The 27,884-nt window shown below is 39.8% G+C and overlaps 3 protein-coding genes across 13 annotated transcripts; 1 reads left to right on the top strand and 2 right to left on the bottom strand.

Moving 5' to 3' along the window:
• Positions 1-901: 901 nt before the first annotated feature.
• Positions 902-15,038, bottom strand: ahcyl1 (adenosylhomocysteinase-like 1). 4 transcript variants are annotated; one of them, XM_027007039.2, is made up of 17 exons: positions 14,543-15,038; positions 8,260-8,377; positions 7,458-7,601; positions 6,477-6,577; positions 6,170-6,272; positions 5,681-5,775; positions 5,362-5,468; positions 4,923-5,039; positions 4,734-4,797; positions 4,500-4,588; positions 4,132-4,202; positions 3,591-3,685; positions 3,058-3,156; positions 2,901-2,969; positions 2,681-2,759; positions 2,460-2,580; positions 902-2,090 (listed from the first exon to the last, which is right to left on the bottom strand). In XM_027007039.2, the coding sequence occupies exons 1-17, from the start codon at positions 14,726-14,728 to the stop codon at positions 2,084-2,086; spliced, it is 1,665 nt and encodes a 554-aa protein (XP_026862840.1). In that variant the 5' UTR covers positions 14,729-15,038; the 3' UTR covers positions 902-2,083. The 4 variants fall into 4 exon arrangements, with proteins under 4 accessions (XP_026862840.1, XP_026862842.1, XP_026862841.1 ...); XM_027007041.2 differs by having other exon boundaries at positions 8,260-8,374; XM_027007040.2 differs by lacking the exon at positions 902-2,090 and having other exon boundaries at positions 2,456-2,580.
• A 499-nt stretch (positions 15,039-15,537) lies between these two features.
• nfyal (nuclear transcription factor Y, alpha, like) lies at positions 15,538-23,912 on the bottom strand. 7 transcript variants are annotated; one of them, XM_035521965.1, is made up of 11 exons: positions 23,808-23,912; positions 22,844-22,940; positions 22,398-22,484; positions 21,101-21,247; positions 20,771-20,902; positions 19,495-19,597; positions 18,889-19,061; positions 18,268-18,441; positions 17,809-17,916; positions 17,544-17,586; positions 15,538-16,507 (listed from the first exon to the last, which is right to left on the bottom strand). In XM_035521965.1, exons 2-10 carry the CDS (start codon positions 22,916-22,918, stop codon positions 17,584-17,586), a joined length of 1,002 nt encoding a protein of 333 aa, XP_035377858.1. In that variant the 5' UTR covers positions 22,919-22,940; positions 23,808-23,912; the 3' UTR covers positions 15,538-16,507; positions 17,544-17,583. The 7 variants fall into 7 exon arrangements, with proteins under 7 accessions (XP_035377858.1, XP_035377854.1, XP_035377857.1 ...); XM_035521961.1 differs by lacking the exon at positions 17,544-17,586 and having other exon boundaries at positions 23,808-23,911; XM_035521964.1 differs by lacking the exon at positions 17,544-17,586 and having other exon boundaries at positions 18,907-19,061; positions 23,808-23,911.
• A 265-nt stretch (positions 23,913-24,177) lies between these two features.
• On the top strand, positions 24,178-27,805 carry ngrn (neugrin, neurite outgrowth associated). Of its 2 annotated transcripts, XM_027007103.2 has the most exons (5): positions 24,178-24,250; positions 24,609-24,715; positions 25,646-25,891; positions 25,980-26,090; positions 26,258-27,805. In XM_027007103.2, exons 3-5 carry the CDS (start codon positions 25,686-25,688, stop codon positions 26,856-26,858), a joined length of 918 nt encoding a protein of 305 aa, XP_026862904.2. In that variant the 5' UTR covers positions 24,178-24,250; positions 24,609-24,715; positions 25,646-25,685; the 3' UTR covers positions 26,859-27,805. The 2 variants fall into 2 exon arrangements, with proteins under 2 accessions (XP_026862904.2, XP_026862903.2); XM_027007102.2 differs by lacking the exons at positions 24,178-24,250; positions 24,609-24,715 and adding an exon at positions 25,285-25,458.
• The last annotated feature ends 79 nt before the right edge of the window (positions 27,806-27,884 follow it).

Raw genomic sequence — 27,884 nt, 5'->3', positions numbered from 1 at the left:
ACAAAAAATAAAAAATAAAATAAAATAAAAAAAACTGCAAGAAAATGAAAACAAAACACACAAAAAAGGCTATATAGAATGACGTTAGAATTAATTTGGGTGGAAGTTTTTTTTTTTTTTAAAGGAATTTTACGCTAATTCAGAAGCACTTTGCTTGCACAGACCTCTGTCTGAAACGTTCTTACTTTACTATAATTTTGAATATATATATATATATATATATATATATATAGAGAGAGAGAGAGAGAGAGAGAGAGAGAGAGAGAGAGAGAGAGACACACAAATATATAATTTGATTCTTTATAAGTAATCGGACCATCTGTACTGACGTATTGTTAACCTCCTAGTTGGCTGTGTTAGTGGTAGCTTCAAGTATTTTTGCTGATGCTACATCAACAGGCTCCTTGCTGCTAGGAGTGGTGCTAACGTTAGCTTGCTGCTTCCGGCTTGCATTTGCTTCTGGCGGAAGCTTGTTGTGTCATTCTCTTTGTGCCATTTTGAAGCCAGGTCAACATAGTTATCTGGCATTATCATTATTTAGACTAGAATTACGTTGTTTTGAAGCAGGGTTGTAGAGAGGAAAAACATGTACGAAAACGTTATATGGAGAGAGAAGAAAAGAGTACGCTGAGCTTGTGAAAGGTGCGCAAGACTAAAACGTAGGAGTCCTGCGTACCGTGTACATCCCAGTTCAATCTGATAATCTTGACCTTGGCAGCCCAATAATAGAATCTAAAGTTTGGTAAGTCCAACCCTCCTCCCCACTCTAAACGCTTTTAGCCTTTGTAATAACTGTTTACAAATCCGAGGTGGTTTTCCAGCCGAAATAAACTCAAGGATAAAGGAGTCCAGTTGATTGGTAAAAGTTATAAGGAGTTTTCTACAGGCATACACAAGTATATGAATTTTTCTTATCCATATTTCCAGCAATAACCCAATCCACTTTTTGAACAGATCAGACATTTAATGATGATAACATGGCAGGGAATGTGTCATTTGAACATTTGAGGTTTGTTAACAAATAGAATTTAGTTCAGTTAAGATAAATAGGTACACCTATTCAATGCATTCACAGTGATATTTGTTTGAGACTTTTTCACTGATTTTGATATATTAACCAAAGGTTGTGTGCCTGGAGCCAGGCATGTGCTGGGGAAACTGCTGTTAATAAAAAGAATCATGGAACTCACATCAAAAGCAAAATGTTTAATCTCTTATCTGATTGTTGGATGAAGTCCATTTGACCCATCTATTACTTTGCACATACAGCTCTGGGTGAATTTCTGAAGTCATGTAAAATACCGCCGAAGGACACTGATAAAATGAGTAGAGAGGGTGGGAGAAGAGCTGTCACTATTTGTACAAATTCTTGCAGGCAACTTTCTGTCCTGGTACTCCCAGTTTATACTGAGTATCTAACTCTAGAACACTCTAGCCCTTGGGAGTAATATACATATTGCATAACAGCAGACAAAGTTACTTTCTTCTGGAGAACTGACATGTATACTTATGATAACTTCTTACTCAGGAAAGAAATTGAATTCTTACAATGTAATGTGATGTCTGCTAAATTCCATAAATGTAACACTGACGTATGCGCGTACAAGCACACTTCAGTTTAAGTGTGTCATGAACCAAATTGTTGAGAGCATAATTCAGTGCTTTGACTATCTTGTTTCTGTTGAGTTTCGTGCAGACGGGTCTATGTAATGTTGAAAGCCAAAATGAGTGCTAAAATGCGTAAAAAAAAAAAAAGGGGGACAGAATGTACCCCTTAGACTCTTCACCACCACCAAAATATGGCACAATGTTAGGCCTACAGACCATGGTCCCCTCATAATATGATTGGAAGATATGCATACAGTATAATATAATCTAATGAAATGCTAGGTGATTATAGTTTACATGTGGAAAACATAAATTTGGTCACTATATGTTAATAACACTATAAATAAGAATAACATTCACTTTGAATCAAGTATTCCTTTTAGAAATGTACAGTAAATAGAAAATAAATCTCTTGGTTTGCTTGGCTAATGCAGGTCTCTCCTTCCCTGATGAAGGTCACTGTGATTCATACATACTAATATCTGTGAAAGTAAACATACATGATTATGCGCAATATACTATATAGCATGTCAGAAAGAAATCATGCACTTATGTTGCATCTATTATATCAATTAATTTTTTATGATTCAACTTGTCTCAGGTACGAATAATATAACCTAGAATGTTCTAGGTCTTCTACAAATGCTGAAGGTAAAACTGACCTTTTCTTTGGAAACAGTAGCGGGTGACAAATATATTTTATTCTTAATCATGTACACTGTCAGTGAGATGGAGTGCTTATTCTATTATTCAAAGAATCTAATAGCTGTGACACCAATCTTGAATTGAAAATTGCTACAAAAATGTTGTACAGCCTAGTAGTTCTACATTACTTCATGTGATGCTACTACCTGTAGTAGTTTGGCTTGAATGGTCCATTCTTATTGAGGCCCATATATTTAGCTTGCTCATCTGACAGCTCCGTGAGATGGGCATCAAAGTTGGGCAGATGCAAACTTGCCACATATTCATCTTAAACACACATTCATATTTTGTCATGGTCAGTGTTTGATCATTTTGATACTGTTTATTATGAGCCATTTTGTGCAGCTTCCCCATAATGCAGTATTACCCATCTTTTTGGGCAACAGGTACACATCCTGTCGGTAACGCCCATCTGGTGCATTGTACAGCTCTATAAGGGCTAGGGCCTAAAATACAAAAAGACAGACAGATAAATAGGACTGAAAACGCAGAGCAGCAAAATGTATACTGATGTTTTTTTTAATAATGCAAAACTGTATTATTTAAAAAAAAAAGAAAGATTAAACTCAAGAGCACAGTACACTCGCCTGTGTGGTGGCTGTGATGGATAGCACAAAAGAGGGCACTGTGGAGCAGCTCAAGTTCAGAAGGCGCCCCTGAAACCATAACACAAGCAGCTATTGCATCCCATCATGCATATTATGGGACCAACATTCAAAAGATGAAAGAGAAGCAGTGAAGCACCTCTGCCAGCAGGATGACTCTCTTCCCATCAGGCCAGATGACATGGTCTACCTGGGAGCGCACCCTCTCCCAGGTCAGCTCTGGGGTCCGCAGACTTGCCTATGCATGGAGAACATCAGCAACAATGTGAGCACCATACAAACACACACACACACACACACACACACACACACACACACACACCTTCATTTCAACTCAGCTCAAATACAGAACATCCACACATCCTCACCATGTTGAGTAATAGGCGGATCAGAGGCTTTCTGATGGTTTACGCCATTCAGTCTCACATTCTCACAGCCACGTTTAACTCCTAATGCGGATTTCATTAAAATAGTATGACCAAACGAGGGAGGATCCATTTCATACATTGTTCAAATTCAGTCATCCCAACACATCAGGATAAGAGTAAAGTTGCTTTTACACAAGGTATAACTGGAGATGGGACGTACGAGAGAAAAAAAAGAAAATAGAGAAACAATATGGGTAGAGGGAGTTCAAGAGTAGACTGGTTCATAAGTTTCTCCAAAACTCACCACATCAATCTCTGTGTTGGAGTGGCCCATGTTGCATACAATGCAGCCATTCTTCATACGATCCAACTGCTCACGGGTAACCACGTTTTTGTTCCCTGTGAACACAGATTCATGCCAACCTTCATGACCCTAGAGAACAGCATCAGGTCTATGCAGTTAGGTACAAGTGAACAGTCATTAATGTTTAGGAAATTAACGACGCATTTATAGTAATTCTTTCCTCAAATGGCTTTAGCGAATACAAAGTATTTCACTGGCAAAGCGAGACCGAACACCCTAAGACTACAAAAGCAGTCACCCTTTTCTGCCTCCTTCTCAGTCTACATCCCACTGTGATTTACGGCACTTTGAGTGCAAACATTGGTTTTCCCCCAGGCAGTTCAAACAAACCCTGCACCCAGTGGGAACTGCTAAGAGGCTGGAAACTAGGGCATCAGGTGGCATGTTTGAGTGCTGATTAGAGTTGGAGAATAGCTTTCGAAGTGGGAGTGGGGCGACATGGAAAAAACACAAGCTGGTAATAAAACATCAGGATGGCTACCTGTGCAGGTTATAACCATGTCCACTTGGCGAACTACCTCATTGAGTTTGACCACTTTGAAACCATCCATACTGTGGAAAAACATTAGACATATTGTTTAAGTTAACTGTGATAGTTAAAATATTCTAAAAAAAAAAAAAAAAAAAAAAAAGTTACAGGTTGAAATTTTCCAGATTACCTATGCAAATATAAATATTAAACTAAAACAGCTGCTAAAATGAAAGGGGCTCCAATAAAAAATCACTCATGGTGTGTTTATTTATATGTATTTTTAAACATATATATAAAACTGTATTTACTTTACATCAGGTTTCATTGCAAGTTGACAAGTAATTATAATGTAGATGGTGTGTGTGTGTGTGTCTCACCAGGCCTGGAGAGCACAAATAGGGTCAATCTCTGTTACACATACAATGGCTCCCAATGCTTTCAGAGCAGTGCAGCATCCTTTGCCCACCTGCACGACAGCAAACACCAAAATTCAAACCTCAGCACAATTGGGCCTTATGTATTCAACACTTTTAAAAAAAACACAATCTGGGGACATTTTTAAAACAGTATACTGTTGTATCACTCCTTGAAATGAGCTGGTGCTGACTCACCTCTCCATAGCCACAAACCACCACCTGCTTCCCGCCAAACATCACATCTGTGGTCCTCTTAAGACTGAAAAGGGAACAGAAACAGGTCACAATAACATACTGTCAGAACAGGGCTTTAACTAAGAAAGCACTTCAGAAAGAGATGACACACCAAGCTACAAATTTCAGCAAAGCATCAAAGGGTCTTACCCATCCAGTATGGATTCCCTGCAGCAGTAGAGGTTGTCAAACTTTTGTTTGGTGACAGAGTCATTGACGTTCATGGCAGGGACACAGAGTTTTCCAGCTTTAGACAGCTGGTACAGTCTGAAGCCATGAGGGAGTCATATCAAAGGAAATGTGTAAGTTGCATCCCCAGTGACACTGCTCAATGTGTGATTTATTATGTAGCTGATGCTTCAAAATACACTATATGTAGCTGATGATTCAGCGTACAACATATTATAAAGCTGTCATGCCAGTCCATATTTTTGATCATATCTTAGCTCCCCACACAACTGTAACTAGCATTAGTGTTCTTGATTGCTTATCTCAGGTATGTTGCAAACTGGGTACACACTGCTATAAGAGACACCTCACTCTAGAGTGTGTGGCACAGTGTAGAGTATATTAGTGATACCCGTCTCACCTATGAACTCCAGTGACACTCTCCTCCACAATTCCTCGCACCTTTTTAAACACACTGGGATACTTTTTATATACCCAATGAGTCAGATCACCACCATCATCCAAGATCTGTCATTGAGAAAGCAATGACAATTAAATATGGGTGGAAACTGTAATTCAGTATAGGGTGGGAACAAAAAGGTTTGCTAGTAACACTATGCAGCTGCCAGTTAGTAGCTACTAATCTGATGTTCTTGCGCAAACTCAACATCAGTATTCCAGTGCAGTGGGATTGGATAACGGAATTGTTATGATTGGGCGAAATGAGACGATGCGCATACCATGTTAGCCTGCCAGCATTCCGTGTTGACACAACGGTCGATGCACCACCAGAAGTCATCCTCAGATTCTCCCTTCCAGGCAAACACTGCCACTCCTTTTAAAACACAAATGCTGGCATGATAGGGAAGTGTTATCTCATCTGGCACATGCACATATGAGGGTGATTGGTGATGTGTGGGCACAAACATATTCTTTAATACATGGTCCACATGATTTTGACCATCACTTGCATTCCATAGATGTTTAGATGAATTTGGAGTGGGCCTAACTATAGATGATTTCAAGGGTTTATTGCAGTAGGGTCACTGAGGGTCATAACACAGCAGACATTAGTTGTTCCCATGCTTTCTGAGCTCCAAGTCAACTATTGGGTTTGATAATCAAGTGACAAGTTGAAACATGATAAATTAGGCACAACACTCAAATCTGCAGTGATGTGGCCCTTGAGGACTAGACACTAGACAAATTTGGTTTGTGGTTCATTTTACCAGTCTCTGCCAGGGCAGCCGCCACCTCATTCTGAGTAGAGTAGATGTTGCATGCAGCCCAGCGGCACTGAGCGCCCAGGGCAACCAGCGTCTCAATCAGGACCTGCATGATACCGGCACAAACAGGCAAATGACCAGAGGCACACATAAAACCATTCGTAGACATAGATGCGTACGTGCACTCTGGGTAGCATGCGCATTTACAGAAGTGGCAGCTGGACAGTTTATTACAGCAGGCCTAAAGAAATTAAACATCTCTGTTAGATTTCAGAATAAGAGAAGATCACATGGGCTTTGCAAAACATACTGCGGTCTGTGCAGTGATGTGGGTGCAGCCAACCACTTTGGCCCCAGCAAGTGGCTTCTCCCCCTGGGCGCGCTTCCTCAGGGAGATCAGAGCAGACATGTCTGTGAGCAAATTGAAAAGATGAATACGCTTAACACTGACCACTAGGTCCAAAAACAAGAACAAGAAAAGTTGCCAAAAATATTTTGTATACACAGCAAAATCCCCAGGCCTGAATTAACTCCTGCAGTATGTGTTTGTGTTCAGCTGTATTTCACATGAAACACCAGAGATGTTATTCAGCACTGCAGGAGTCAAAACCAGGGATTTATCTGCCTATTAAACAGAACCATGATTCTAACTTTAATCCTGAAATTCCAAAAAAAAACTGGAGCAATAAAAATGTGAAATGTCTTGTTTCATTCCAAACAGATGTATGGTGACAAACAGCTGAAAAAAAAAAACACAACAAACAATAGCAGCTGAGTAATGCTGCCAGGAACTGCTGTTAACCAGTTCTGGTAATCCATCAGAAAGCATTTTCCACCTCTATACAAGCAACTATAAACTGAAGTAGATTTTTGTAATTTTCTCATCTTTTTCTTGGCAGTGTAAGAATTACTGAGGCTGTTATGCATTTATAGAATTATAAGTGGCCCAAGTACAGTATAAAGGTTATAAATTAGTTAATCCGTTAAGGAGTGTGAATCATGACCAAAAATAGCCATCTTTATGTAAGACATTATTGATAAGCCACAGCAATCGAACTGCAATTGAAACTAGTTACTGCACACTAAAAAACTATCACCATGAAAATACAACACAATTTACCTCAGGTTTACCACGAAGTTTTGCAGTATTTCATAATAACATATACAAATATTACCAACTTACAGCTATTGCACATAGAGTACATTTTTAAGGACAGGTGGAAGTAATTGGGACCAAGGAATGAGACATTTTACATGTATTATTTGTCCCCCAGAAAGCTAAATCCCTCACCTTGCTCTGCAATCTCAATCTCGCGCCGACCGAACTCCGCCTGCTTTACGTTCTTGACGCAAAAGTCGCTGCTGCCTTTGGAGTTCACCTGAGTCTTCTCTCGAGGAGATGTCTCATCGTCCGAGCTGTCCGTGTAGGAAGCAGCTGTGAAATCAGCACACAGAGATAGAATGACCAGTGGCTACAACTGCAAACAACACTGCAGCAAATACTACTCACATACGCTGCACACATAGATACTGTTTCTTTAAAAATCTCTACATTTTTCAAATACCTAACTGACTTTTTCCCCATTGTCATGTACAAAATTAGACAGTTTAATTGTAAACACTGTACACTGCTGCTGGGGTTGGTGCTTCTGCCATCAGTCATGCTATAATGTAAAAGATTTTATTAGAGGAATGAATACCTCATCGACATGTTAGAAATACCATCAGGCACATTAAACACATGTATCATTGTCTCTCTCTAACTAGCAGCAGAGTAAACCATCGCCAAACATTAACAGTCATAGCAAGGGTTTCTTTATCAATGTGCATTTTCTACAAAAAGATTCACGTTTCACAAATAATAATTTTTAATATACATATAAAATGTGTATAATATCAAATACCATATTCTATGTCAGGGGTTCTGCAGTTTTAGGGGTTCTGCTACTAGCACACCAGTCCTACCTCATTAACTAAATATCAAACAGTTTATCAGTTGCATCAGGTGTATTGGGAACAGGGAAAAAGAACCCTTGCTCTGTGGGACCTATTAACAATTCTGAGTGGTTGTAGAAGCAGTGGGCAGGACAGACCGGAGCTGTAGCTGTCGGTGGACGACTGCGAGATGGAGCGGGACAGGGAGCGGCGGCCTGTCTTCGTGGGGAACTTGCTGAACTCCTGCTTCTCTTCCTGGCTGGCAAACTGGAGCTGCTGCAAGCTCAGAAAAGAAAGCGGACTTAATTTTTGACCACACAGCATGTGGAACTATAAACAAGAGTTTAAGTACCAAGAGTCAGAAAATACTACAGCTAATGAAGTTATCCATTGACAGACAGTAAATTAACTACAGGGCATAACTGCATCTTCCATTACGTCACCTTTTGTTCTTAATCTTTGTTCCATCTGTTCACTATATTATAATAAAAATATTACAATCTAAAATAAAATCTGCACACAGAACATTCCCATCTCTTTGCATTACAGTCTGTAAGTCTATTCTACTAAATTTTTATGGCCACCTTGAAATTTTATATGATTATGTAATTGACAAAAAAACAAAAATGTGACTTCAGCCACTCCTATAATAACACCCAACCCAGTTTCACAAACAATGAGACCTTTGGTTACGCTGAATGCTGTTTTCTGAGTATTGCATTGGGAGGCGAAAGTGCATGTCCTGTAAATGGTGTCAACTGTCATTAGTGGTGTCATTGGCTTGCCTTGGGCAGTTCAAATGCCTACCCCAGATACATCAGGATCTGTTGGCACGTGAAAACGTAGGCTAGAAAGGAACTTCTTATGCATCTCTGCCAGACCACAAACACTGAAATACTTCCGAGACAGACAATGCAACAGCTGTGAGCTACTGAGACTCTAGAAACATTTCAAACACACACCACAAAAGCACCTTTGGAATTCCACTCATGATGCACTACCTCATTTAAATTTACTCCATGTTAATATAGTAAATGTATACTGTAAATATTTGATATCGTAAATAGCAATGAAATAGTTGTCATTACTATTAATATTCAATAGTGGTCAAGTCTTTTCATGTGAATGATAATGCAATCAACAAAACAGAGATCAGAGTTTTACATGTTATTTATATATTTGTGTGGGTTTATGCGACTAAGGCTTTGGCCGATATTTGAGAGGTCACAAGTGTAAATCCCATAGCCATCCATGGCCAGAGTTCAAAAGAACCTAATCAAGCATGCTATCTAGGAGAAAAGCATAACCCTGTTTTCTTCTTTGTGTGTCATTCAGGGTGATTCTAGCCAAACGTGAGGCATCTGTAATTCAAGAATCACACTAGAGAACTATGCATTTCCTTATATTGCATAATTCCAGCTAAACCAAACCATGTAGCGCGCGCGCACACACACACACAGAGTGAGAGAGAAAGAAAGAGAGAGAGAGAGAGAAAGAGAGAAGCCAATTTACAGAGTGGTGTGATAAGTCACTGGAACAGGGATTGCTTTTAGAACAACCTTGCTCCTTAGGCCTGATTTGAGTTTCTTTTAACGTATGGAGGCCATTTTGAGTGTCACTTTTGAGTGTTGACACAGATCACAAAGAGGAAAGATGCTAGAAACATTTGATTATAGTATCTATGCTTTATAATATGCACTAAAAAACACAAAAAAAATCTTAATAATAACAGCAATCTATATGTCATGCAGTACAGTACTCTGAATATCAAGCAAAACCTGTACTTCACTCTGTCTGTGACCTTACATTTTGATATCCACCTTAACATGTCTTGCAGAAAGGAAAGAGCTGATAAGATGTGCATGTGGTTTTCCTGGGCCAGTGGTTCATATCTTATCAAATACAATATACCTCAAAACAAGTGTAAACTCTGTATTGCCTAGAAGAGCAATGACTACTCAATTAAATGGAACTGTGGTTCAGTAAATTAAGCCCTTTATAGCAGCGAAAGAAACTACATGTTGGGGAGATGTAAATGAGGAAGAGAAAGCATGTCTGTCTTCTCCGTCTTAGATTATTAGTGCTGACAATTTTTTTTAAAAGGACCAAAATCACAATGTGTACTATAAATAAGGCTCCTAACATTTAATAAGCTTTCCAGTAAGAGACTAGAAGTGTGTTTTGAGTAAAAACTGCAGGATATAGCCATACATAGTTGACAAAACATAGTTACAGCTGGTGGTATGCAGTTACTGAAGAGGTAAATAAATTTTAAAATAAATTTAAAAAATAAAAATTTAAAATACATTTTTTAAATAGATGTATAAATAAGAATGGAATAGAAGTTTTCAGGGTAGTTCTAATGGTTAAAGTCACTATTGCTATGAAGTTGAAGAGCAGAGCTATCATTTCCCACCCTTTAAGGATGAACAAAAATGTCAAACCAGTGGACGATAACACTGAGCTAAATGTATTCTCATTTGCTCTGTTCAGTTCTAAATATATCACTGAAAATCATGTTTTGTATAAAACAATTTTAAGAGGAACTTGACAGCAATGCCTTTATAGATAGTTAGTGAACACTGAAATACAAGTTTTAAAATATTCCAAAGAGGAACCACAGAATTCATAAATAAAAGTAACAAAGTTGAGGTTGGTTCTAATCACCGTCATCTAAAGATGTAATGTGTCCAAAGTTCCTGATAAAGGGCACCTTTCTTTAGACTTATCTAACACAAAAGAGCCACATACTCACTTTGCATACATACAGTAAAACCTTTTTTTTAACCCTGTTTTGGTGAGCTGTGCTCAACAACATGCATAAAAAAGATGTCCCAACACTTACCCCTGAACAGTCACTAGCATCCATGGTCCCTACCTCTAGCTCCAGGGCATCACTATTGTGAAATGCTACCCCTGTTTGTGCCATTAGATGTAGTCATCCTCATCAAAGGGGGAGGTTCTTGAGAATGGATACGATCCTCATGGCTGACATGCAGCTGACAGAGGTGAGTGGTGGAGGTATACCACAACAACAACAACAACAACAACAACAACAACAAAACAACACCCTCCCCCTTTCACCTTCTTCTTCCCAGTAACCTTCTCTTCTTCCTATTTACACTCAATGTTTTAGGCATGCAAGTTTGTGGTGGTTATACAGACCAAAAGGGCATTTTGCTATATCAGGAAGGGAAGCTATATTGTAAATGGTGAACACTGATTTTTTTTTAAATTCTTACACTACAGTCTTGCACCATAACTTTGTGTATCTAAATAAAATTTGATGGCTTTTCCCCCCAAAAAGAGGTAATTCCCATCCAGTGAAGGCCCCATTCTATGCACTAGAGAATTTGTTAATACCTAACCACTCTTTAAAAATGTATTGGGCTTACTTGCAATAATGACAATTGCCATCAGAGCCTACATGGGCAGATCATTTTATTCCTCTACATTCAACTGTTCTTTAAAAATAAAATAAGTACATTTTAAAAACACAGATATTTTTTTGCCAGGTGTCAATCTTGTCTAATACAGCCATTAATGCATCTACTTCTAATATATCCATTTTAGATCTGTAAGTCCCAGCCAAACACATTTTTCAGGTCCCAAAAAAAAGACACATTTTCTGGGGAAAGAGGATGTATCCTGTGTAAATTAACATGTATACTCTTACTCTTTCCATAAACATGTTCAAATTTTTTACCTGTGCATGCATGATTCACATACGTATGTACAAATATTTCACATACAAGTGTATGTTTTTAAGATGTGTACATGTAAGAAAAATCTGAAAAAAGGCCTAAAGCACACTTCAGAATTAATAAAAAAGGAATTAGGCTAAACTTTATTTGCAAAAAGCCCCTTAAGCATCTAATAGGGGTCAACCACATTTACCTGATGGTTTTATCCAAAGCAACTTACAATTATGACTGAGTACAACTTGAGCATTTGAGGGTTAAGGGCCTTGCTCAGGGACCCAACAGTGGCAACTTGGCAGAGGTGGGGCTTGAACCAGCAACCATCCAATCCAAGTCAAGTACCTTAACCACTGAGCTACCTAAACCCTAACCCCACCCCCAGAGAGCGAGAGAGCGAGAGCGAGAGCTGCCCCCAGAGGTTTATGTACAGGTACTCCAGAGTTGTTTACTGATACCCTGCTAATCCATACTCCAATACTAGTGTTTCTGTCCTAGTGTACTGCTATTCCCCATAATTCCAAGGCTAGGGAATTCCATGCCAACACCATGTTGGTCTACAAAATTGGAAACTTTGGAATCCAGAAACCTTGGACACAGCAGACCTCCCAGAATTAAGCAGTCCTGACAAACCATGAACAAATGAAAGGTCATGCTCCCTATCTAGGCTCTCTCAAATGCCAGCTTTTAACATAAACAGTTAGTATTAACGTGGTAAAGCATGGGTTTTAAAGCAAACATAACTTTAAACTTAAATAAACATATTGTTTTTGTGAATTTAATACAGATACTACTTCTCTAGCCCTCAAACTGCTGAGATTTATCTATTGCTAAAAAAACTTCTGAAATTTTCTAAGAAGAAAATGTAAAAATTAATATTATCTAATCAAAAATGAAAAGTAAATTATCTTATCAATAATTAATTAAATTAATTAATTAAATCAATTGTTCATTTCACAGTGACCAAAGAAAACCCTAATTACCCCAAAACATACAACCCATAGGTTTTGAGAAAGACAGACAAGCTTAATGAAATCACATCAAACGTCCCAAGAAGAGCAGCTCCAATTGAATAAGAAAACAAAGACTGAATTTTTGTGTTAGTACAAAACTCCAAACCCCAGGCCTATGTGAATTCTGACAAAAAAGAAAAAGAAAGAAAGAATGGGGAAAAAACAACAGAGGAGCATGATGAGAAGGAGAAAGTAAGGCCAGAGCCAAGCTCTCAGCAGGTGGGGCAGAGCCGTGGCCATACGCCAGCTCTCAGCCGGAGAACTTCAAGGGACAACGGTCCCAAGCTAATCGCTAGAAATGCATCATATTTCTCTGCTCTAAGCGAGTTCTCCTGGTGTTACCAAAACTTCACCCTTACTGGGATTCAAGTCATCTGAGCCATGACAATACTGTGTATACAGAGAGAGAAATGTTCTCCCACATTTAGGTGATGAAAGGGAATAGGGCCAGTGCTTGCAAAGTAAACAGTGTATATTTTGTTTGGCTTTGTATTTTTATTTATATTTTTAGAACAGTAACATGGACAATTTTGACCCATTACTTCATTAAATGGATTATTTGATGTCCGTCACTGGTCATTTAAAGAGAGGCAACAAAAGGCCTTTCTTTATGCAATGGTACCGTTTAGCGGCCCTACCAATTAAGAGAAAACACCAAACATCTACTAAGGGCAAACCATTACCAGAATCTACCAGGGAAATCACAACCTCTATATTGTTCATCCAGGCAGTCATGGCAAAACAGTGATTCAGCTAAGTCTCCATTATACACACTGCTGTGAGTGTCTAGGCAAAGTGCTATACCAATACATAAATCATATAACATACAACAATATATAAAAGTGTCTCCACATACTCCAGAATGAAAGATTACAAATTAAACACCTTAAATTCAAAATACATAAATCAACTCAGGTTACGGAACATATGGCACTGAGATACAGTAGAAATCTGCTGTAAGATCTATTGCATAACTCAACTGGTTTGAGTGGGTTGAGAACGGGGGCTACTTCGCCCACACACACACACACACACACACACACACACACACACACACACACACTTTTGGCAGAGGCATTTCATAGATTTATACACTATGATCAAAAAGGATTTTTCCCCGAGGTTTGATTTTTCTAATATACTCACACAGTGATTTGCATTACTGATCTTTTAGTCTATAGAGATTTGCTAATTGAAAAAAGAGGCCATAATGAGTGTCTGTTTGCGTAGCCTTAGGCTAGCATAGAGATATCAGGGTTAAGGTCAGTTCTGAATAGAATCAAGAATTGATGGCTATTTCCACTGCAGTTCTTGGAATGTTTCAGTTGCTTGATATCACACAGAAAAAGGTGGGAACCGGGCCACCAAATAAAAATAATTAAAATGTCAAATTCACAGGATGCACAGGATCCCCTTGCACTTGGTTCTGGTACGAGGTGAAACTGTCCTAGTTTGTGACGCTGGCTTGAAAACGCCGGGGAAAAAAATATTTTCGTAAAAATGCTCTTCACTCAAAGCAACGATACGTAAATGTAGCACTCCAGCTAACCTGCCTGAGACAACCTATCCAGGATTACTTGAATTCTGATCCCAATTTTGCGCTCCGTAGGATGTGGCACTAGCCTATTTAAGAGAGTGCCTGTCCCAATCTGACAGCAGCCATATTCTGTTTTGAACGAACATGCATATTTATCCCATAACAATTCGCTTTAGGGTGAAAAAGATCTTACCTTCTTGACAGATTTGTGAGTAGGGACCGCAGTGAATGCGGCGGAGAGTTCGCCGACGTTCATGTTCACGTCGCTGTTCTTTGACACTGTCATCGCGGAATACTTCTCTGCTACATTCTCGCTCTCTTTGAATTCTTTACTGGCCTGCTTCAACTCCAACTTTGCATCGACGATGGAATCGGTCATTGTATTTGAAGGCTAAACCTAAAACGAACAGCTATTTACAATTAATTTTTCCCCTTCGCCGGTATATAACGATTAAATCGGCTTGTTTCGCTGGGATACTGTAACCTTTTGCGTCGTCCTCTAGCCTATGGTGCTTGTAGCAGTTAAAGAGAAATAGCCGAATGCAAGCTTACACTAAAATCTCCGTAATAACACAACTTGGAGTGAAAATTAGAAGAAGAAAAAAAGAATAGCAGCGTGCATCGACGTATCGACAAAGTGATTTGACTTATAAAGAGGGGCTCATCAGAGATTTCAATTTTACTGCCCAACCCGCAATAGACAGTATTAACAGTGGGCGGGGCCTAAGCTCAGGCACCTGCCCGCAGCAGCAATAAGTGGGAGGCGCGTTTTCACACCATCTCAAACAATGCAGACGAAATTGCCTACTTTCTTTTAAATGCCCACAAATATAACTTACAAAGTAATGCAATAACAATAAAAAGTCTAGTCTACACAATTTAAGTGTTGCCAAACTGAAGACTTCTATGTTCTAGTGGCACTTTATCTCTAGGCATATTGAGATACACAACACAACTTCATACAGTAAACTAGGGACGCAGTGGAGTAGCAATGAGTGGTAAGTATGAAGAAACTGGCCTGAACATTAGGGATTTAAAAACTCTGACTTCATTCCACAGAGCTAAGAGGATTAAAGGACAGAATGCAACTTATGCAACTTGATAGAATGAGGATCATTTACAGTCTCAAAACAGTATTGTGTTGAAAAGACACATTACACTGAAAATGAAAAAAACCATCACAAAATGTTAAAATCTTCATTGATTAGACAAAATTTAATCAAAACAGATCATGTTTAAAGACTTCAAATGTCTAACAATCAGAATTCATCAGTTGTATCTACACGTTCCTGCCATGACAGTACAGCAGGTTTTGAGGAGAGGAGTTAATAATGGCCATTTCAAATTAAACAGAAAAATATGTACTGCAGAAATTACAATCAGTGGGCACAAAGAGATGAAATGAAACTTGGAAAAAAGTTTCTCCAATTACAAAACCTCATATCAAAATTTAAATGCAAAAAGGTATTCATGTTACAAATCAGTAATGTACAAGGCAGAGGCCCAGAGAGAGCTCCTCTGGAACAGGTTAAACTCCAAAAGCCCTTGCTTTGGCCCATTGAAAAAGAAAAATAAATCACTGAGAATGTCACAGCACACTGACACTAATCTCGAGTTAATACCAGACAAAGGTAACTGCACTAAATAGGTCACATGGTTCTACAAATCGTACTTTTAAACAAAATCACTTTTTAGATGCAAAAGAGCCACATAAAGCCTCCAAAAATTAAAATCAATCTTTGTACACTAGCTACCTAGACAGCTGTCACTATAGATTTCTACGGCCTGTTTTGAGGAACAGATCACAGTAACAATGCCCACATCTTCCCGTTAGTCTCATGCTTTATGAACGCAACAAACTAACCACTAGAGGTAATGCAATTTTCCAACCTTATGCTTGTCACTACTGGTATGAGCACGCCCTAGAGATTAAAGCCAGGCCCTTGCTGGCAGCAGGGGAGAGGGACATTGTAACTCAAAACGCTATACAATCGCATTAAGGGCTAGGTCTAACCATATTCATATGGTCTTATTTATTTTGGGGCACTTGGTTGTGTAGGGCTTCCGAAGTCACTCAAGAACGAGGAGGCTCTCGAACCTGGTGCTACGACACCCGGATCATCTGAGCCACTGTTTCCTCTCCAGCCTGATTCTGCTCCTACGGAGAAGGAGGGAGGAGGGACCGAGTTAAGCAGGTGGATCAATTATTATATACATAATCCACGCACAAAATACTCCACTCAGTAGCCTGAGAAGTCATTGTTTGCTTTTTACTAGTTAACGTGGAAAGAGCTCCATGAATGAAGTGATTTAGGCAGAGAGGGAAGAGAGAAAGCACACCCTTAGCAAAAACAAAATTATGAAGCCTAATAATTAACAAAATGGTTTAGCCTATACATGCTTATGGGAGTCTGTCAGGTCCTGACCCTATGTACACATTACTTTTTGGTTTATGAGTGAATGTATGTATAACCTGTGATGGATAAAATGCTCCATCAGGAATATATGAAGAAACACAAGGCCATGGAAAGCAGCAACACAGACAGAAGCAAGAAAAGAAGGGGGTAAAAAAGCAAGTTTTCAATGGTTCTTTTTGCTACTAAATGTTTACCTTTTTTTTGTTCAGTGTTTTTATTTAAAAAAACAAAAACAAAAACAAAACAACAATCATGTAACAACGATGGGGCAGAGAATACACTAAAGCAAGCAAACACAGGGAGGAAAAAGGACAACCACAAAGAGAGCCATGGATCATGAGGGAGATTTAAATAAAAATAAAAATTAAGACATTGGGGGGGGGGGTTATTGAAAGCAAAATTCTCTGACTGCCAAATTTTCTTTCAAAATGCAATAGAATCCCGGCTAGTTTAATTCAAAATTTCACATTAAGTTTATTTCCTGCATATACAATATAATTTCTTTCAAGTCAAAAAAGTAACACTTGAGCAACTGAATGTTCTATTTCTGTTCAAAGGCAAATGGATTGGTCACACTTGCAATAGTGCTTTTGCAAAGTAGCATTTTCTTTCTTTTAACAAATTTTTCAGTAGTCACTGTATACCAACCTAAGATGATATAATTTTACATTACAGTGTATTCTGATAAAGTTACATACAGTTCCTTGGCTACAGCAGTGCTTGTTCGAGTAGTATGTGAGGTATGCAAGAAAAGCGCTAAAGCCTTTAGCTTATTACCTTTGGTTTAGTCCAGTGTTAAATTGCTGATGAAGCACACTCACTGCATTGAAAAGAACAAAACAAAAATCAAACATCATACCATAAGCCACAAGGGAAACAGCTTTAGAAAGCATGCTAACTTGATGCTTGCTGAGCGGCCAATAGAAGCAGTTAGTGGCTAAGCGAGAGGAGTTGTGTGCTCGGACAGCCAGCGGGAGCCTGGGATGTTGGCAGGCCTAGGGAAGTCTTCCTGTTTCACCCCGGCATGCTCCTGTGTGCTCACCTGCACCGCTAGGCCCACCTCCTCTTTGTCCTTGGGCGAGAAGAAGCGGCCACCGTCGCCCCGCTTCCGCTGCATGGCGTGCCGATGACGTGACTCGTGCAGGTATTTCTGTGCAAACCCAAAGGGGGGGGATTAGGATTCATATAGAAGGGAGAGGATAAAGGGGGGGGGGGGGGATCATTATTTTATTTTATGCATGGTTAGTAGTTCCAGTTGTCCAGACTTACATTAATAATCAGATCTGAAAGACTACTCAGAAAGTCTATTATAAACAAGGCTTGGGATTCACACAAGACTTCAAAACATTATTTGGTGAGGAGAAACTAGGCATGTGGCCTCAGGAAAGCCATATTCCTCACCCTGTCAAATAGTTTGAACAAGTACGCTTTATGTTTCTGGAAGCGGTTATTATGCAGACTGGCCGCACTGGCGGGGAACTGCTGGCTGTCCTTCACTCACCCTGCGCTCTTTGGGGATCTTGCCCTCGGCCTCCAGCTTGGCGCGAGCTTGCCGTCTCTTGAGGATGCGATGGTACTGCTTGGCATTGACATAAAGCGGCTCCTCTTCCAGCATTTCGGCGCCAGGCAGAGGGATGCGCTGGATGGTGGGCACCGTGCCTCCTCCCGGCACCATCTGACATGCCAGCCCGAGCGGGCCAGAACCATGTTAATTCAATTCGGTGGCAGTTAATGTGATTTATGTGGAATTTTGGCAAGGTCACTAAAAGAAAGCGTCACCTTGTGGCAAGGACACCCACAGAGCAGTTGTGTGTATAATTTGCTGGGAGGATTGGCAGCCTCTACTTTCAGTTTATAATTCATACCATTAGTCCAGTGACATGCAAGCCAGAGTGAGTGCAAACACCAAGAGAATTCCACACTACAGATTTCCCACAAAGAAGAATTGCTTGATTTGCTCAAAAGCATTTCAATTAATGAGTTCACCACTGACATTAGAGTGCTTGAATTTGTTCAGAAGGGCAAGGTTTTTGGATCCAATACACAGGGTAATGGAAAAAGAAAGCATGTCACCCCCAACCACTGTGACTGATGAAAAAGTATATTCAAGCTGGTTATGTACCTCGTTGGAAGCTCTTACCATGACCATCCCTCCAGTATTGACCACATTGCCAGACACTGGCAGGGTTACTGTAACTGTTCCTTGCCCACTATTGGTGGTGGAGGTATTGGTGCCCCCTGCGGCCTGAACAATCTGCGTGCCAGCCAGAGTGCCTGCTGGGATGGTGATCATGCCTGTGGATGTAGAGAAGCGTCACATTTAAAAGTCACAATAATAGCAAAATTCCTTTTTTTGCTTGCAATGCACCAATGCTGTCAATAAGTGTTGGCAATAATAAAAGCTTAACTTTACACAAATTAACATTTTGACGCAATAAGACATACTGTCCTATACTGATGAGGCAGGTTGGCAAAGACTTGCGACAGGCTGAGTAAATAACATTTAGAAGTGCAGCAGCGTGCCAATAGGATGCTCTCTCTCTCTCTCTCACACACACACACACACACACACACACACACACACACACACACACACACACACACACACACACTATATATATATATTTTTTAACAAAGGATCACTAAATGAAATGTAAACATGAAAATCATATGCAGCTCCAAAGGGGGTGGGGGGTGGGGGTGGGGTGAGAGGCTCTGTAGGTCATACCCTGCTGCAGCACGGTGCCATCTGCATTCACAGGCTGGTACACAATAGTCTGCCCTTCAGCAGTCTGTGCAAGCTGCTGTCCCTGTACTGTGATCTGTTGGCCCTATCACACAAACAGACAGGTTTTATTAGCACACAGGGAGAAAAAAAACTAGGAGACATTTTAGAAAATAAACCTGTGTCAAACAGCCTTGGGCCAATACACAATATTATTGAACACAACAATAAAATAAAGAAGTAACAATCTTAAGCAGGTTTTGCTTTTGGTCACATTCCACTGCCACATTATTTTTTTTACTGGCTTTACCTTTGTTTAACCTTTCCCTTTGTTCGAGAATTCTAATCTATAGGTAGTTAAATATTCATACAACAAAAATGACTGCATTTAATTGAAAACAACAAAATATCAATTAACTACAAATATAAAATTTTACAATGCCACTTGAGAAGACTAACAGATTATCTGTATGGAGCAAGGAATGCTGTGAAATGAAAAAATAAACTCAAATGAAAAAATAAACTCCAAAACACAATCTACTCTGCATTAGAGGAAAAAATGGGCGAGCACGTCTAGAAGAAGGGTGCCAATGTGCCATCTAGGCAATATTTTGGTTTCCAACTAAACACACAGAGAACTTTATATGTCAACATTATAACAAAGTAATACATCTGCTTTGGCCAATGGCAACTGAATTTAAATTTCTGTGGCTGTGAATACAAAAAATGCTCGCTAGTATGAATGGCTGAAAGTTAAAAAGATTATAAGCATTGCAGTATGTTCAAGCCCAAATCTGTCTACTATACATGAACCAAAACATGCTATTTATTTCTTTAACATAGCATTGTTTTTCCAGAATTAAGGTTCTTGTAAATCTCTGTGTTAATTCTCTGTTGCTCACCCACTGAGGGGCAACACATCATTTGCATAGCTGCTCCAAGAAAAGCATCAAACAATAGGAACAGATGAAAGGCCCTGTAATACTCACATGGGGTATGTCAAACTGAATTCACAACTCAGTAGTGTTTATCGCTATAATTGTGGACATGATAATCAGTTGTCAAAATTTACATCACCACCCAAGCCTAGTACCAAATAGTATGCACACACTCCTGGCTACTTACAATACTACTCCACATGAGCCCATCAGATCCACACTCCAAATACAGAAAGTCTATGTCTCGGTAATTACCATTACTGCTAACATATCACTACGGAAACACTAAATCATAGAATGACAGCAGGTGATTGAGAGAAGAGATGGTGAGGAGGCTTGACCTGGTTTTGGCCTGCAGTAATGGCAGTCTGGGGCTGTTGGATGATGATCTGCTGGGTCTGGCCCTGCTGCCCCTGCAGCTGCAGTGTCTGCCCCCCCTGTAGCTGGATTTGCCCTGGCTGCACTAACTGGATCTGAACACACAAAGGAAAAACCAAGGAGGTAACAAGTGTGTGTTTAAACAGGTGCAACCATTAGGCTAGTTATACTAGAAGTATTCTAGCTTGGTAAAAATAGAAGTTCTCCATCTTATCAATAGTACAAATATTGCTTCACAATGACTGTATAAATAACTCATTATAAAACCCATAGGTCAATTTGTGCTCGCTTACCTGCTGTAGGCCCTGAGCTCCAGAAACAGGCACCTGCATAATGGTCTGGCCCTGCCCTCCCGACATGGCCTGTACCATGATGGGCTGCCCGGAGGAGGTGATCAGCTGACCTCCACTCACCTGCACCATCAGTGGTTGGCCTTGGACCTACACACATGCACAAGATTAGTTTGAGGTTGTACTGAGATGGGGAAGGAAAGGGGGGGGTTTAATGGGAGGAGATTTCTGCATGCAGCTTCAGGCTTGTGACATATGACCAAAAACATATCGAGGCTGTGCATTTCGACTGAATATGGCTTATCAGACAAGTCCACAGCAAAGGTATGCAAGCAAATTAAATGACTATTTTCTAACTTTAAAAAACACACAAAGTAAATATCACAACACTGTGAATGCAACATCACTGATGCACCTCGCCTATTCTATATAATATTCAAGAGAACAGAAATAAGAAGGTATTTTGTGTAGTTATGTGAAAACCCATTCTGAAGTGGACTGGTCTGACAATGGCTGTTTTCACTGAAGTGGGTTTTGTTGTTCCTTTTTTTTTTTTTTTTTTTTTTTTTAAAAAAATTGCTTTCATGCTTACAATGTTTGTTGATACAGTGGAAATGGAAATTGTAAAATACTAGCTTAAAATGTTACAAATGTAGTTTATATTGAAAAGTTTTTAAGGGCTAAGCAATTTACATTTATATATATATAAAGCTTGAATGGAAATGTTTTGAGTCAAATATGGTTAATAATAGAACATGCTGAAATAAAATGCATCAGAAAACCTTTCAGTGCAACTCCACTATACACCTACAACTCACTCTTGCATGGTATATCTAAACCAGTGTTCTGCAGAATGTGTAATTATGATTATGGCTCATATTGCAGATGAAGCCGCATGCAACATACTGCAAACATAGAAGCACTCAACAATGGCATGTGCAGGCTCTTCGCATCCTCTAATGACCTTTTTAAGGGCACATTCTATGCATCCCGTTTTAAACATATCTGAAGTGAACCAATTGTCAAAAGAAACAGTCAAAAAGAAAAATGATTCAGTCAACAGATCAGGGCTGAGCTTCCAAAAAGCACTGTTCTTCACAATACCAATAAAACTACACATCAAACTGTTGTGAATCCAACATCTACCTCTGTAATCAAAGATCACCATAGGTACACGTGGCTTTGGAAACTCCACCCTGGCCCATTATGGATTGAAGCAGGGCATGCTCGTCAGTCCACGGCGTCACGGATACAGGCTGCATGCGAAAGGTTAAGGCTACAAGCTCAGAGGTCTCACAACTACCTGGAGCGTTTGCACTTGTTGACCCGTCGCCGTGGCGACGGGCGCTTCGGTCTGCAGCTGTACAGCTGTTACCGTGCCCTGTGCCTGTGAATAAGCCCATATAACGCCATCACTCCTTTTTGTTGGTGTCTGAAAACGTATGTACTGACATAAAATCCGGTTTTGATTAAATGCTTGAATCTGGCCTGTGCTAGTAGCTCCCTGATAAGTTATGACGACACTTAGCTAGCTAGCTTACTATATGGTATACTAATAGTGAAAGGGTAGATTACTGGGTAATGACCACGCATCCAAAACTAAAACACAAATCAGTTAGGTTATTGACATAATCCCCATAATCAGTTTGCTTGATATAAATGTACCTAGCTAAAATCTCTGTCATTTTATTATGGTACACGCCCTCCCTCTAAGACTGAGTATTTCCCTCCGGTCACTTAACTTACCTGCTGTTGGATCGGGCCATTAGCCGCCTGAACGACTATCTGCTCTCCACTGGTTGTGGAGGTGTATTGCTCCATTTTCTTCGCAGACTTCACTATTCTGGGGAGGAAGCAACAAGTTTTCAGTGATGTCCGAGACTATTATTGTCGACATATACAGGGCTTGTTTTATCATAGCTAGCTATTTCGGTGCTGCATCACTATTGGCGCGTAAATATGATGACATTTGTAAGATAACATTTTACAAGGCAAAAGTCCCTGGCGAGTGATGGAGGACTAGCTAGCACAGCTGACTTACGTGTTATTTTGTAATCACAGATCTAACTAGGTTAGCTAAACCAAGCCAGTAAACAAAGTAGACTAGTTAGCAAGCAAGCTGTATGGTAATTTAGCTAGCGTTGGGTTAGCTAGAACTCAGTAAATTCTTAGATGAAGGCTATAAAACCTCAAGCAATTGTTTGTCACACAGGTTTGGCTAGTACGTTGACATGTTAGGTTAGTTAACTGAGTTTATCTTGGCTACAAATATGCTGATGGTCATTTTTTAACGTTCGCCAGCTAACTGCTGTTTAGTTTATCCAGCTAGCACCATCCCCATCTATGGCTATCCTACTACGGGAAATTTAATGTCTGAACCACTCAGTTTATTTGCTAACCTAGCTAAGATACCTAGATGCCTGCTTGGTTAGCTAGTCACACTGTCATCCAATTAATTCGCTAGTAAATTACGTGGGGGCGGGGAACTGTTACGCTGCACTAGCTGTCCAGCCAAGCTGACTCCTTTGTTGTTTGTTGGGTAGCTGTTAGTTAACTACAGCGCTGACTGCAACAAAGCGGCGTCCATTTTAACCGTTCTCACGTTACAGAATTTGATTTCTGTATTTTGCAGAATTAGTAATTTGGTTGGTCAACGATAAACCAATCCGTGTTGTCTGCTACCATTCCCCTCGAGCTGCGCACTCTTTACCGTTTCTCAGTTGTCCGGTACCCTTCTGATTGGCTCCAGTACAGCTCTCAAAAACCCAATCACCACAGCGACTGGACAAAATGGCGCAAATGAGCCGCGCGGGCAAGCGCGGGGCCGGGGCTCGTGATAAGCGAACAGAACTGTGGAACGCCAAAGTAGTCAAAATTCGCCTCGATCGAAACGCGTTTTATTTGCAACACGGCGGCGTTTAGAACGTTTTTACGCCGCTATTGTTCACTTCGCCGCAAATTATGCCGCAAAAACCATCAAAACCGCTTTAAGTGCTCCAAAATGGCGTTTTTCTTTTTTTTTTTTGTTTTTTTACGCCGCTGTCCCTCCAACGGTGTTAAAAGCGCCACTTTATACAAAAATAATGAGCGCCACCTACCGGTTTTGACAACCAGTACGGTTGAACTTTCTTAGCCTAATCGCTCACGAACAAGGTCAGTCCAGTTCACTACAGATCTTGTGAGCTGATAAACTAGTACTTTATTCATACAGTTCGTAGTTAGCTAGCTAGAAGTTTAGTAGACCTAGCAGTAGTGACCATGCCTACCACAAGTGGAAGATGGTGAATAGAAACTTCATCTTGCGTTGTTGATGGACACATAATAGCTGCACTTGACTAGTAATAACAGCCGATATATTTTAGAGTTCAACCTTGATATGGATGCAGTGGAGGCCAAATTGGAGTCTCTTTTGAAGTAAAACCCTTTCGTGTATATTTAGGGCAGTAATCTTAAGAATCATCCTTTACTCAATTTCGTACTCTGCGTACTCTGATGTCTTATTACCCTGCAGAAAGGAGAAGAAAAGATGGAAAGCTACCAAATTTCACAAGATCAGACAACAGCTGAGCACTCGGCCCCAGAGAGGAGACTGACCTGGGCTGCCTTTGAGCAAATAAGGTACTGTCCTCTAAATAACTAGCTAGAGGTCAGACAAGGTAGAACTGTCAACAATACAAAATGTACACTCAAGCACTATGTATTGCTAATTTGAGTGTTAGGCTACTTAAATGAGTCTATTTTATATATCAAAGAGTAATCAAGACGATATGATGTAATCTTGCCAAGATTCACATCTACTTTAGATTATTAAGAATGCATAGCTTTTGCTTAAGTGTTTGGAAATTAGAATATAAAAGCTGCTGTGACATTCAGTCTTGGGTGTAACACATGATATTTGTTTTGTCTCTGAAAACATTTTATTTAAATTGATGTTTTATAAGATGCTCCCCATATGAGCACATAATCTGTTTGCAGATACCTAAAGCAGGAGTGCACACATGAATGGGCAGTGCAAAAAATACGGCGTTTTGATAAATAAAGGCGTATTTGCCGGGTACACACGTCCAAACCGCCGCTTTTTTCGTCGTTTTACAAATAAAACGCGTTTAGTGTGAGACGAATTTTGACCAATTTAGTGTTCCATACATCCGCGACTGATCGCACGACACTAATGGAGTACTTCCGGAGCGGCGTCAGTACGCAACAGTCGTACGCTATTGATTTGCTAGCTAGATGTCCTAACCTCCTTCCCATGTGTTATTTAGCTAGCTAGCTAGCGTGCGAGTGAAATGTTAAAATTATTTAGCTAAACACATCCCTCGAATATTCTGAAGCTTTGGTTTGCCGGATCTTTTTGTGCCGTATGTTTGAATAACTCCAATCACTCATGATTTTTAAAGGTCCTAGTTAGCTGGCTGGCTAGCTAGTTTGTTTTGGTGTAACTTGGCTGGTTAGAAAGGACACCAGTGTTATTTCTGCTCAAGTCTGTTTATTTTTAATGAGAGTGTAATGTTCCACTTTTACTTTTTTTTTCCCCACAAAAAATAGGTGACTCGTCTCCACTACAATCCTTTATTTGCTGATCAATATGTTCAGCACTTTAAGGGTTGCCAGCATGGTGGCGTTGAAAGTAGCTTTTCCAGTGCCTACGACCGCACAGATTTGTCGCCATGCTAACCAGGATGTCCGTGTTTGGATGGGGTCAACTCGTTCTGACTCGGACAACAGAAAGAAAGACCATGAGGATGACCTTGATATGGATGCAGTGGAGGCCAAACTGGAGTCGCTTTTTAAGTAAAACCCTGTCGTGTATGTTTAGGACAGTAATCTTAAGAAACATCCTTTACTCAATTTCTTACTCTGATTTCTTATTTCCCTGCAGAGAGGAGAAGAAAAGATGGAAAGCTACCAAATTTCACAAGATCAGACGACAGCTGAGAACTCGTGGAGCCCCAGAGAGGAGACTGACCTGGGATGCCATTGAGCAGATAAGGTACTGTGGCATTCAATATTGGACAATACTTGCGGTACAACACATGAAATTTGTTTTGTCTCTGAAAACATGGTATGAGTGCTTTTTATGTTTTACATTTTATTTAAATTGATGTTTTATAAGCTGCTCCCAAAATGAGCACTTACTTAAACATAACCTGTTTGCAGATACCTAAAGCAGGAGTGCACACAGGAATGGACAGTGCAAAAATTAGCAGACAGTTACTGCGTCAGTCCTGACGTTATCTCCAGAATCCTCCGCAGCAAGTTCACTCCTACCCTAGAGAGAAAGCTCAAACAGGACTGTAAAGCTATGGCCAGGCAGCAATCTCTTGGACATGGTGAAATGGAAGGGTCGAATAAGGGTCAGTCAAGACTGCCTGTGCTTGGCAGCACTAAGCCAGCCAGGCAGTTGTTTGGTAATACGCATGCCTTGACATGTCAGAGTAGAGGAGCCCTGGCTAAGATGGAGTTTGAGACAGGACTGGCTGTTACTGATGATAATGTTACATTACTGTTAAGAGGGACATCTCAAATATCAGATGGTCTGCCTGTGGCACAGAGAAAGTCACAGGAGAGGCTTATTGAACAAGAAGGGCCAGTGGACTTTGAGGAGGACTGGGGGGAGGAGGAGAACTGGGATGGAGTATTTTTCACCGAAGAACAACTTGAGGACCTTATCTACACTCTGTGTGCAAAGCCCAGTACAGTGAAACAAAAGGGTAGGGAGTTCTTTGACAGTGAAGGCAACTTCTTATATAGAATTTGAAGAAACCATTAGTACTCCACCATGTTGTAAAAGTTGCTTAAAATGCCACTGTATTAAGAGGAATGTCTGTTCATATATACTGTTGGAATAAAAATATCTATATATGTCACAGAATTTAATCAAACCATTGTATATTGTAAAAAGATCAATATTAACTTGTCCATTCCAGTTTGTTTTTTTTTTATGCTAACACATATTGCACTAATGACGTATTGGTTTGCATTACCAGTTTCTGCTATGGTAGCAATGAAGTTATGAAATGATGTTATGGTTCAAACATCTACAGTGTTGAATGTAATTGTGCTTCCACCTTCCTCCTCGAACTGATAAAGCAGGTAGAGCAAGATGCTAGCAACACCAAGATCATGGGATTTATTCCCAGGGAGTACTGCTATCTATTGTTTGTAGAGTGTAAAGTCCATATGGAACTAGTGGCACTGGGCCTGTATTAATTGGGGCTGGGTATAGCCTTAGTCACCAGGGAGGCCAGTGTTTGTTCATCTTTAAAGAAGTTTGGAAAGTGATGGGTCTGTGCCTTCTGGAGGTGTTGTGGGTTTAATTCAATGAAAACTTGGATTTGTCAAATATTTTTTGAAGAAGATACTGGACTGGATGACATTTTTGTAACTGCTATATGTTATGAGGATAACATTTCTTGTATGTTTAAATCTGAGAATTCTGTCTTAAATAAAGCCATTTATTATAAATCTACACTCATTCTAATTTGCAATACAGATCTACATTCCAAGGCCTGCAAAACTCAATTCATACAACTATTCAGGTTTACACATGAGAAATGTGAGTGAAGACTTCTTCCAGAAAAGTATGGAGATCTGTTAATAATTTTATATTTCTGGATTTCCTAAGGAAGATGTAGATGATGCTTTTGTATTTTATCTGTTCTGAGAACATGCATTAACCAATAAAACAAAGTTAGTGTTAAATGAGAACTGTATGAATTCTTGTTATCATCCTACAAATGAAATGATACTTTAGCTAACATTTCAAACATTTCAGAATCCTCCA

Source organism: Electrophorus electricus, chromosome 23 (genome assembly GCF_013358815.1).
Source record: "Electrophorus electricus isolate fEleEle1 chromosome 23, fEleEle1.pri, whole genome shotgun sequence".
Classification (NCBI taxonomy): domain Eukaryota; kingdom Metazoa; phylum Chordata; class Actinopteri; order Gymnotiformes; family Gymnotidae; genus Electrophorus; species Electrophorus electricus.
The sequence above is the reverse complement of the archived record's forward strand: the minus strand, read 5'-3'. Positions and strand labels throughout refer to the sequence as shown.

What these genes read in the sequence shown, in the direction of transcription:
- ahcyl1 (XM_027007039.2), bottom strand. Translation starts at nt 14,728, where the DNA reads ATGACCGATTCCATCGTCGATGCAAAGTTGGAGTTGAAGCAGGCCAGT. An exon ending in CTCACAAATCTGTCAAGAAG is followed by an intron (nt 8,378 to 14,542) that starts GTAAGATCTTTT and finishes CTGAGCTTGCAG; the next exon opens with CAGCTCCAGTTTGCCAGCCA. An exon ending in AGGGAATCCATACTGGATGG is followed by an intron (nt 4,798 to 4,922) that starts GTAAGACCCTTT and finishes TTCCCTTTTCAG; the next exon opens with TCTTAAGAGGACCACAGATG.
- nfyal (XM_035521961.1), bottom strand. Translation starts at nt 22,918, where the DNA reads ATGGAGCAATACACCTCCACAACCAGTGGAGAGCAGATAGTCGTTCAG. An exon ending in GAGCTCAGGGCCTACAGCAG is followed by an intron (nt 20,903 to 21,100) that starts GTAAGCGAGCAC and finishes TTGTGTGTTCAG; the next exon opens with ATCCAGTTAGTGCAGCCAGG. An exon ending in TGGCACCGTGCTGCAGCAGG is followed by an intron (nt 19,062 to 19,494) that starts GTATGACCTACA and finishes CTACATCCACAG; the next exon opens with GCATGATCACCATCCCAGCA.
- ngrn (XM_027007103.2), top strand. Translation starts at nt 25,686, where the DNA reads ATGTTCAGCACTTTAAGGGTTGCCAGCATGGTGGCGTTGAAAGTAGCT. An exon ending in AAACTGGAGTCGCTTTTTAA is followed by an intron (nt 25,892 to 25,979) that starts GTAAAACCCTGT and finishes ATTTCCCTGCAG; the next exon opens with AGAGGAGAAGAAAAGATGGA. An exon ending in GATGCCATTGAGCAGATAAG is followed by an intron (nt 26,091 to 26,257) that starts GTACTGTGGCAT and finishes ACCTGTTTGCAG; the next exon opens with ATACCTAAAGCAGGAGTGCA.